General features: G+C 36.8%; 2 protein-coding genes across 2 annotated transcripts; both read left to right on the plus strand.

Moving 5' to 3' along the window:
* The first annotated feature begins 2,552 nt into the window (after positions 1–2,552).
* LOC115443692 lies at positions 2,553–4,917 on the plus strand. Its single transcript, XM_030169208.2, has 2 exons — positions 2,553–4,035; positions 4,574–4,917. Exons 1-2 carry the CDS (start codon positions 2,702–2,704, stop codon positions 4,914–4,916), a joined length of 1,677 nt encoding a protein of 558 aa, XP_030025068.2. The 5' UTR covers positions 2,553–2,701; the 3' UTR covers position 4,917.
* Positions 4,918–8,582: 3,665 nt separating this feature from the next.
* Positions 8,583–10,722, plus strand: LOC115443715 (dTTP/UTP pyrophosphatase). The gene is made up of 4 exons (XM_030169246.2): positions 8,583–8,899; positions 8,976–9,217; positions 9,326–9,472; positions 9,803–10,722. Exons 1-4 carry the CDS (start codon positions 8,810–8,812, stop codon positions 9,942–9,944), a joined length of 621 nt encoding a protein of 206 aa, XP_030025106.1. The 5' UTR covers positions 8,583–8,809; the 3' UTR covers positions 9,945–10,722.
* The last annotated feature ends 1,084 nt before the right edge of the window (positions 10,723–11,806 follow it).

The following is an 11,806-nucleotide window of genomic DNA, read 5'->3' on the forward strand; positions in this document are numbered from 1 at the left end:
TATAGTTAAATGTCTTTGAACAACGTGTATATTTCAGTCGTAGGTATGTCACTACGATGCCATTAGGAACGGTAGAATATTTTACTACTTTCGTCATACAATTTGTGATGGTTCAAAGAATAATTGTGTTACCTACCCACATAATTATTGTAATATGAAATAGAAGATAAGATACTGATGATTAGATTATAAATGCAATTTGAGTACATACTGAAATACTTTAATATAATAATTGCATACTTAAGTTAGCGTTTGTCAGTTTCAGCTTACAATGGAACGTAAGACTGATGCTAATAGAGATCCAGATGTGCCCAGGTATGAGGGCCAAGGTCAGAACCGAAGTGAGCCTAGGTACGAGGGCCAGGGTCGTGATCGAAGTCGGCTCAGGTGTGAGAGCCAGGATCGAGACGTGAGGGTGCCCAGGTACGAAAGCCAGGTTCGAAACTTAAGTGCGCCCAGGTATGAGGGCCAAGGTCAAGACCGAAACGTGTCTGAGTACGAGGCCCAAGGTCGAGATCAAAGTCGGCTCAGGTGTGAGAGCCAGGATCGACACCTTAGTGCGTTCAAATATGAAGGGCAGGTAAGAACACAGAGGATGACATGTTCAGATCAACCAGGAGTATCCCGGGTGCGCTATACGGAGATTGATCAACACGATTTGAGGATTTCGAGACGAAAAGTGCATGATCCACAAAGAATACATGAGAGGTCGCTCCGTACGCCTGCAAGATCAGTACCAGATCATTCGCTTTATATGGAGACCCGTGGACGGGAGAACATTAGGGGATGTAGCTCGAGCCAACATGAACAGAGGCAAGATAAAGAAGAGTCCTCAAGTAAGAGAAAAAGATTTCGTAGTTCGTCAAGAGAGCCTGATGGTTTACACCTATCTAATTCTAAAGAATCAAAGAATGTAGATTCTACCAACTCTGTATTAGATAAGTTTTTATCGATTTTGCAATCGGTCAAGGATTCAGACAAGTCAAATTTAACTTTTAATGTTAACATTGTTCCCGAATTTGATCCCACGTGAAAGGAACAAACTGTCCTAACATGGCTAACAAAGGTAGAAGAATGTGCAGATATTTACGGCTGGGGAGATAGGGAAATGATTCATTATGCTCTTCCAAAGTTGAGTGGTGTCGCCAAGTCTTGGTACCAAAGTTTACCAACAATGTTGTTTACGTGGGCGGAATGGAAGGGGAAACTAATTGAATCCTTCCCTGTCCGCACACTGACCTCTTGACTGAAATGCTCTCTAAAAGGGTAAAGTACGGGGAATCTCTCGTGCACTACTATTATGCAAAAATAAATATGTTAAATAGGTGTAATATATATAAACGTCAATAAATAATATAAATGGCATAGCAATTATTGGGTACAGTTCGTTTAAAAACAGACTCGAAGGACCCTGTCAAAAGTACAAAAACCATGGAAATAAAATTTGCTTCTCCAAAACGTATAATACAATTAAACAAATATATTTACAAGTATCCAATCTAGGTAAGCCTTATCTAGTGTATTAAATAAAATATATACTGTTGCTCTACTCGCTGTGTTGTACAAGTTTTTAATTTACTGCATATCCGTGAAAACTGGAATTAATGGCCTTTTGATTTTACTTCATTAACATAGTTAAAATGATTAACATTTTAACCTATACTGTAGGGAGTAATTCCTCTCTATACGATTGGCAGTTTGTCATAAGGGAATAAAGAGAACACAAGAAGTATGTTTGTACTTAAACCAATATAAAACAATTAAAAAATAAACCGACCAGTAGTTTAACTAACCTCATAACATGTCTTAGAAGTTAAATGATTGTGTAAGTAACTTATTTGAATCATGATAATATCTGTATCATCTTGATGAGCGTGCTAGTCTTGATCCTTGCAGCTCAAACTTCTGTAAAATTAATGAGCGCTCTTATGAATAAAGCACAGTAAATTTAAATGACCTTTCATCTTTTCGGTTGAAATAGCAATATTGAAGTGGCTGGCTTTCGTTACCATATTTATTGTAACTATATCGTAAGCTTTACCTTGTTTCGAATAATCCCTGGTCATACATTCTACATTATTGAATTCGTTTTTGTAAGATAACGGGGATTTTTTTGCTTTCAACAGATCGAAAGCTACGCTACATAAACTTTTCATTGCCTTTATTGGTTTTTCTGAGAGTAAGAAAGATTTTTTTTGAATCATTAAACATCACAATTAAAAATCCGAAAATCCAAAAAATAGTTTAATTTTTATATCTAACATTCGCGTAAACATAAGAAATCATTAAGTCAAATAAGTTTATATACTTGATTCGATAACAGTAGACTATGCTGTGTTGTCTGAAGAATGCACTAGTTGGTACCAATCTTTTGGCAAATGAATATCCATAATCGTGTGCTCATTCGTATTCGTTTTTTATTCAGATCGGGTGTGAGAAATTTCGAACCTGGTCAAATTATCGTTCGCTCCTCTTTTCCCTTCACACTTCACTAAAAATATAGTCGGCCCGTTGTGCCCGGGGTAGGCCCTTAAGGAATTGGCCTTACTACCATCGCCAAAATCCTTATACTTATATTGTCCAACGAAACTAAGCACCCACGTCCAATGTCTGCAGTACACGTGTTGTATATCATCACCTGATATCCAGCAAATTAATTCACGATTATTTTTCCCACAGTCAGCATTCGGGTAACGTCACTATGTACATGATTGCGCCTGAAAAGGGAGCGCTCGAAGAATGCATCAGCTTCGCGACGGATCTGGAGCGTGTAAATCTCAAGAATCGTACAACACTTAAGAAGTTGGTGAATGACGCACACCAAGGCTCCTTCCTGTTCCAGGACTGGGACACGTGGCAACACGTTCCCGGCGTGGAACCGTTGAGTGACTGGTGCGCTAGTCGCCGCTTGTCGCCCGACCGCGACTCGAAGCCGGTGGGCGTGCGCGCCATCCACGAGTCGCTGGTCAAATACGCGCCGCCACTGTTACGCTTCACACAGCATTTTGTGCCGGAGCCGAATGAACTGCGTGAGATTCTTGAACTCGAAGCAAGCCGGAACGATGACAAAATAGAGGAAGCGGCCTGCGACTGGGCGAACAAGCATCCGAATCGTCTTCAACAGTGGCTCAAACAAACGAAGCGATTCGATTACTCGATGTTGGCAATTGTATGCAAAGAAGACCCGCTTCAAGGTCTCGAAGTGTATCGTAATATAACAATATTCATGGGCAACGAGTTGTGGGAAGTCTCAAAGCTTTCCGAATTTGGTGTAAATGTATACCTAGAAGCTGTCAATTGTTCACAACCTGAAGAAGCTGGAATGAAATTCAAACATTTTATGGACTCAACGGAGTCGTACCGCGCGATCGGTGTGATAGCGGCAAGAGAGAGCGCATCGATACTCGCCAAGGAGGCCGCAATGGCCCACATGCCGCTCGTCGTGTACGATGTCAATACTGAGGGCGCACATGCCTCCGTCGGCCACCTTGGGGACCTCGCTGCCGCTTTCATTAGGTTCTTCCAAGAAAATAATTGGAATAGAGTGGCCGTTCTCTCAGAGTCGACTTCAATCGCTAAGGAGCTGGTGAGGCATCTCGAGGACAGGCTCTGTATATACAACATAGAAATGACCTCCAACAAGACTGAACTTGCGCTGCGTAAGCTTCAAGCTCGGGGCGCGCGGGTGATCCTATTAAACATGGAAATAGGTGCGGCGGAAGCGGTATTGAATGAGGCGTCCCGCCTCGGCATGACGCCGGCCAACAAGTACGCATGGGTAGCGCGCGAGTGGAAGAGCGCGCCGCTGCCAGTCGGCATGAGCGTGTTCACGGTGTCGTTTAGCTGCACTCGCGGCGGTCAAGCGGTCGAGAATACGTCGCTGCGCCGATATTTCGAGACGCTGTGGCAGGACGCATGGCCGGCGCGCGCCGTCTCGTATGTTAACGCACTGCTTACGATCGTACATGGCTTTGGCATCTTAGTACGCGACTACCCGCAGTACAGAAATGATCACCACGGGCAGGAAGCTTTAGAGTAAGTGCTTATTTGCCTCAGTTTACAATTGAAATTGTTATTTTAATACCCAAAGTTTTTTAGCGGTTTTATTCAACAAGTCTAGTCTGAATTGGAACAGATCCACTTATTTTTTTTTAAATAGAACAAAATTCGTAAATGTTTTTGGATACCTATGAGAACGCTATTTTATTAAAAGACAAACCGATGTAATTATGTATATTCAGTACTGTTTTTATGTAGCTCGATAAGAATATGCGAGGGTACAACACACTACAAAGTAAAAAATAGATAATTTACAATATTTGGTGTGAATTACTGATCGAATAGAATGATTTCCGATTACAGTAGGTATAGAAACCATTCCCAGAAGTGGAAAACAAATTCCTATTCGGGTACACCGTTAACATTAAACACAAACTTATTCGACAGATTTCATAATATTTTGTATCTTGTAAGACGTTCTGACCGACGCTAATGTCGCAAGCTCATTACTGGAATCTATATTTCTCGTATAGTTAAACTAGTTGATAACGCAATATCCTTACCTCTGTTACAGATGCTTTTGGAAAGGGCTCGAGAAAATAAACGCATCAGGTGTGTGTCAACAACTCCGTTACAAGGGCACCGCACTCGCCGAGCCGCTCGTGTTCATCGACGAGTGGGTCGAGAGCAAGCCCATGCGCCTGGCTGAGTGGCGCATACGCCACGGTAAGATTGTTAACATAACAACGTATCGCCAAGCCTATCCGCACGGGCGCCCAGTTCACGACGGAAGCTCCAGATGCATTGTGCAGTCGGGCAACTGCTTTACTCCAGATTGCCAGGACGTCAACATAGCGACAGACAGACAGATGCGACGGGCGACTTTCTTTTATTATCAATTTTTTATAACTTTTTGAGTACAATACCTCCATACATTATTGTTGCGTAACTTTAACCGATTACGCAGCTCACGCAATGGAAGCTCTTTAAAGGAATAAATTTACGACGCTTTTGTAACATATTTCATTAATTCTCCACTCCTTCTATTCATATCGTGATGTTATAATATAGTGTATGGCCTTCATCGGTAAATGGGCTATCCTATAATAAAAGAATTTTCCAATTCGAGCCTCTAGTTCCTGAGATTAATGCGTTCAAACATACAAACAAACAAACTATTCAATTTAAATAAATGTATAGATATAAGGTAGAGACTTGACGTAAGGCCTTATGGTGCCCGAGACTCGCCTCTAATGCGTTTACGATGGTTACCGCCGGATTTTAGTCATGTGGATAGCATACTGGTCACTTTAACTTAAATTGATTTCCCCATAAAAAAGATCGTATTATCTACATCACAACTGCAAGCGATCTTCAAAAAACACTAGGACAGCAAGAAATTTCGGACATGGTGGTAATAGATTTATAGAAGCTAATTTCACTGTGCGCCTAACTATTCAACATAGACACCGTTTTACTGAACCGATCGTAATGAATTCTTTACTGCTCCCTAATTTAAAGTGAATAAAGATCAATGAAAGAATAATGATCACAATCCGATCCTACTAGTTTCGGAGATATTTATTGATAACCATAGACACATACACATAAAATTTTATATATTTGTTTGGAAGCTTTACTAGATTACTATACTTATGTATTTATTTTGCAGTTTCAATAATATTACATACATACGTATGATATGCGAATTGATAACTTTATTTTTCAAATTGGTTAAAAATATCAAACTGGTGAAACAATTAAACAAATTAAAGCTCTTTCTAAAAACATCACGTTTAATCTGTGTTCAGTCGCATATTTTAACTTAGAACTAGTTTCGTAATGAAACATCTACATGTTTTAATCTATAATTATAATGATTTTAGATAGCGCCGCATTTAAATATGAAAATATTTTTTTATTGTTATATTACAGTATTATTTATAACTTATATAATTATTACATACAAATAATCTTATTTAGATATTTGACTAATAATTTTAATTCACATCCAGGTTTAAACTTAGACTAGATTTCTTATATTATAAACGTCGCTCCGTACACCACACGCTGCCATTTTTAAAACCATACTAAAATTTATTAAGGTATTAACAATAGTACGTAGTACATAATATATATCGATGGTTGGAACTTGGAACCAAAAACGTACCGTGCTTTCTTTTACGACACCAGCGCCATGCCATACATATGGTTAATCATTCGAACTAAGTGATGGTAGGTCTTTCATATGTGAGAATCCGCCTGGATAGGTACCACCACAGTGACTATTTCTGCCGCCAAGCAGTAGTGTGTAGTTACTGTTGTGTTCCAGTTTGAAAGACATTGTAGCCAGTATAATTACTGGACATAATGAGAATTAACATCTCACGTCTCAGAATGGCGACCGCAGCGGAATACCAAACAATACTTTGTAATTCAAGGTGTTTTGACGGTGATTTTACTGTTTATGGGTGGTCGTATCGCTCACCATCAAGCGAACGACAAGCTCGACTCGTCATTCAAATCAATAAAGAAAAAGCTGTTTCTGCAGCACTGGTGTCACGGTGGAACTCATACTCGTAAGTATAGCGATATTTCATGTTTTTCATTGTGCGATATAAAGCCGCCAAAGAAAAACTAATCAAGAAAAAAAAAAAAAATGAAATTTTAATTTGGAATTCATAACCAAAGAGGAAATATTTCAGATCAAATTAGCCAGTACGACAAAACGTAAATTTCATATGTAGGGAGTAAGTACCTATGTAAAGATGCGAGAGTGACATGGATTGCTGGTAATAGTGTAGGGTGCAGAGGAGAAGATTCTGCATTTTATTATAGTGTTGAGACTCGGCTGCGACTGCCTCCTGACACACTGTTGATCTGTTGTCATTAGTCATTGTCCTTCAAGCAGTATCTACGTCAGCTGATAGCACGGTCGAGCCACTTGCTTTGTTTTAGTTTCTGTCATGTTTTGTACTAAATAATATTATGATAAGAAATCTTGTTGGCCATTTTAATAATTTAGAAAATTTATAATTTGTCAGTACTCAGTACCTACTGCCAGGGCCGGATTAGCCCTAAAGCAAATAAGATGACTCCTTAATGACCCAGCATCGGCCAGGGGCCCTTCATTCTGAAAAAAAATTGTTTATTGTTTTGTAGTTAATAAGCCTTGGTTATTAATTACAAAACAATAACAATATATGTACATATAAATAAGCTTTTTGGTTCAAACCACTAAAAGTAAGATCTTCTTTCATCTATCAGAAATCCTCTCAGTCACTTTTCCCGTTGGCATTTTTCTGGCGTCGATTTCTTCCGTCGTCTATTTTCGCTGTTGTATACTTCTGTAGTGTGAGTGGATATGTATATTATGTGTACTACATTAACTATTAAATACTCTAAAACTAATTCAACCAATATCTTGAGAATTATCCTAGCAGTATTAATGTAATATGAAGTTGATTTTTTGTCATCCTTCCCTCGTCAGCACAATCCTTACTCAGGGTTTGGAACAGTGCAGCACTCGCGGCCAAATTATAACAACGTTTTATGTTGCGTTATGTGACGGAAGGCGTAAAATGTTTAAGTACACTGGTGCACTGGTGGTAGTTATCTCATGTGTGCGAATCCGCCTGGGTAGGTACCACTACAATGACTATTTCTGCCGCCAAGCAGCAGTATGTAGTCACTGTTGTGTTTCAGTTTGAAAGACATTGTAGCCAGTATAACTACTGGACATAATGAGCCTTAACATCTCATGTCTCAGGATGGCGAGCGCAGAGGAATACCAAACAATACTTTGCATTTCAAGGTGTTGGATGGTGTTTCTACTATTTGTGGGCGGTCGTATCGCTTAACATCAGGGGAACGGCAAGCTCGCCTCGTCATAAAAAAAAAGAAAAAGAAAAATAAAGTAGATTCTCTTCGTTCTTTCAATAACTCTTATAAACCAAACCATTAAATAACTATTCGCCACTAAAATATTTATATTTCTGCGCTATGGAGGGTTCTAATCCATCAGTTTTATTGGTAAATTCATTAATCTGGCAACATTGATATACTGATTTTGTCCAAAGAACATACCATAAACAAGACAATTACACAGGCGCAGAATCACTAAACGGATTTAGATGAAATTTTATTAACGGATAGACCATTTACTTCGTCCTAGAACAGCCTATTGATTATTGTAATTCCGTTATTTGTTGCAATCCCGTTGATGATATTGGAATTCTTTAATTAAACCATATTTTATAAATAGATGGTTCGCGTATCTTACAGATTGCTAAATATGGTAATTGCTACCATTATAAATTGATTTTTAATTTATTATCAACGATTTTTCTTACTATTTACTTTATAACATTCAAAACATCTAGTTTCTTAGTAACGTACTAATGTTATGGAACTATAAATTAATGTTTTTTTTTTGTCGTAAACAATAAAGGCGAAGAAAAATTATTGTGTACGTGCTTCCTGAATTATAATTTTAAATATTTCATGCCCAAAGGAATGATGCAGAAAATGTACGACTAGGCTGTATAGTCTTCATAGTCTTGTTCTTATATTCTTGAAAGCAAAAAAAAAAAAAAATGATGTCAAAAAAACGTGGGATTCCGAACCCTATTTCCCTGTAAAATATTATTTTCCGTAGTATTGTAATGTTCTTTCATATATTGGAATTTGGATTTCGATTTGCGAAAGCTCAACACCGTCTTTTTTAACAATAATTTATTAAGTAATACTCAAAGACAATATAACACTCCGTTAGAGTTATAAGTACTCAAAAAATTAGAAAACATTAAAAATGCTTCATCCAATAAAGTACATTCTAAAACAAAAAAACATTGTCCTGGCAAGTGGTTCACCACGAAGAAAAGAATTGTTGGAAAATATTGTGAGTACTGTTGTTCGAATATAAAATTATTATATTTTTACATACAGATTTTACAGGTGAAATATTTGTTTCACAGGGTCTCAAAGTAAGTATATGCCCGTCGTTATTTGAAGAAAACTTGGATCCGAAAAGTTTTGATAGTTTCTCGGACTTTGTGGAAGAGACAGCGCTGCAAAAGGTTTTGGAAGTGGAACAGAGATTATCAAGCCAAGGTCACGGGCCGGACATAGTGATAGGTGCTGACACAGTGGTCACAGTTGACGATGAAATATTCGGGAAACCTGGTAACAAGGATGAGGCATTCACAATGCTGTCAAGGTCAGCAATTTTTGCTTTTATTGCATAGATATTGATCCCACTACCAGAAAACTATGATGTATTGTGGTTAAACTTCCTCATCTGTGTACAACATAACTTTTGTTGCAGGCTTTCAGGTCGACAACATATTGTATACACAGGAGTTGTAATTAAATCTGTGGACAAAACAATTAAGTTCACGGAAAAGGCAAATGTTTTATTTGGCAGTATTGATGAAGATCAGATAAAAGGATATATAGCTACAGGAGAACCAATGTAGAGTATCTCATTTATTTCTTATTATAAATGCAAAAGGTTTGTTTTGTTTGAATGTTTGTGAGGAATAAACAGAAACTGCTGAATTGTTTTGATTAAAATTTTACACAAGTGTAGACCACTTCCTAGACTGGCATATAGACTATGTTTTATTTTGGTTATTTGTTCTCATTAGAAAAAAAATAATGATGGCCTTATGGATTGCTACTGTGATATAAGGAGTTTTATAATGGAAAAAGCTTTTTGAGACGGTATATATAAATGCGAGCAACACCTAGTACTTTTATAGATCATGTTATGATTAATAAATCATCATATTGTTTTTCCCAGGGACAAAGCTGGAGGCTACGGTATACAGGGTGTGGGTGGAACATTTGTGCAGCGTGTAGAGGGTGATTATTTTACTGTTGTTGGCCTACCTTTATACAGGCTGTGCTCTGAAATATATAGTATGTACAAAAATTGTAAATAATGTGTAATTATTACATCTGTAGAAAATCTTAGTAGACAATTTATTATTGACAATACTATGTTGTGTGTCTATATTATTATGTACCAAATTATTTAGTTATGTAATGTAATTAATATGTATTATATTAAGTATTTTGGCATGTGTTATAATAAGGCTTTTCCCCAAGCTTGGCAGTGTGCGAGATACAGGTGGGTATATATACAGATTTACAAATAATTTCAATAAAAGTAAATGTTAAGTCTGTTTTAAAATGTTTCTTATTATGTTCTATATAATATTGTTGGTTGTAAATTTAAATTATTTGTATTTTATGATTAATGCATAGAACCAATAATTTTAGTGCCATTTTCATTATGAAATTAATAAAATAATATCTACATTATGAAAATATGAAACAAATACAGTAAAAGTGAGGCATTGTAGAAATATATTAATTTTTTTTCTATGTATATTGTAAATTTCGAATAGATTTTGAAATGTCGGGGAGGCCGCATTAAGTACTATAGCATATAATTATATTATGTACCCTAAGTAGCAAATTGTAGTTGTATAAATGCAATGTTCCTATCATTTATTATTGGGTTTATAGCTAGTCACATATATTTAACAAAATATTTATGTTACCAAACCAGGTTATTTAATTTTGCATAACTTTGTTCATTCATATTTTGTACATTCCTTTACAGATAGTCAATGTGACTTTAAAATTAGCCTATAAAGATAATTAAGTATAGGAATTAAAGTTTTGTGACATTTTAATAAATATAATTTGTTGAGATTATTATTTTCCTAATAACATTATTATGTCCTTTATCAATGATTTGCATCTTTTTAAATTTGTACTTGAGTTTACTGACATCTTTTGAACAAATAAGTAACTATATTTTGTTTCACAGTTATAGCTAGATGGCGTTAGTGAACTGATACTGTGATAAAGTATATACATCATATTGAATAGTAAATGATAAAATCGTACCATAGCGGCAATATGCAAAACATTGCCGCTATGGTACGATGGAATATATATTATTGTATTCCCAAATTGGACAACGCTCATGTGAGTTTTGTGATTATATTTAATCGATTGACAAAAACTAAAGCAAACTGTATATTAAAATCAAAAAAGTATTTTGCATTATCCTTACATTAGAATCGGATACATGCAGTACATTTTTTTATGTATGGAAAACGAACTTAAAACCTAACGGTTCGTAGTTCGGATACATCAGAGGTGGCCAACCGGTCGATCGCGACAAGTCCAGTCGATCGTGGCAAAGCAAAAATATAAATACGTAGAACAGACCGCGCAACATATCTAATCACTAACTGCTGCACGCATCGTCTTGGTATCATTTTTTAATCAAAATAATAATAAATTGTGTACTGAACTATGTTGTTTCATCTAAGATTTCAAGATGTATGTAGCTTGGTAGATCGCACAGAGTATCATCAGAGAAAAGTAGATCTTGGGTTTTACCAAGTTGGCCACCCCTGGGATACACTATCACAAACCATCCTTAAAACACATGAAGGCCTTGATAAGAGCTCGAACCTACAACTTCTCACAGGTAATCTTCGCCCACCTGTCAGATGTACTAAACTGCTTATTAGCATAATAATAAGGTAAATATTTCAAAACTAACATTTAATAAAATGGAGCCGTGGGCTGGTGTTAATTTGGTTACCGTAGGCTGCAACTGCTCGGTGCTAGCTTGAAATCTTAGTTCAGATTAGAAGGGTATTGACCAAATTTAGAAACGTTTCTTGTTTGACGGTACATATCTACAGTGGGTAGTTATGAATCGAAGTTGATGCCTAGCCTTAAGATTAAAATAAATAAAAGTTCGTTTAAAAACAAACCA

This window comes from Manduca sexta, chromosome 23 (genome assembly GCF_014839805.1).
Source record: "Manduca sexta isolate Smith_Timp_Sample1 chromosome 23, JHU_Msex_v1.0, whole genome shotgun sequence".
Lineage (NCBI taxonomy): Eukaryota > Metazoa > Arthropoda > Insecta > Lepidoptera > Sphingidae > Manduca > Manduca sexta.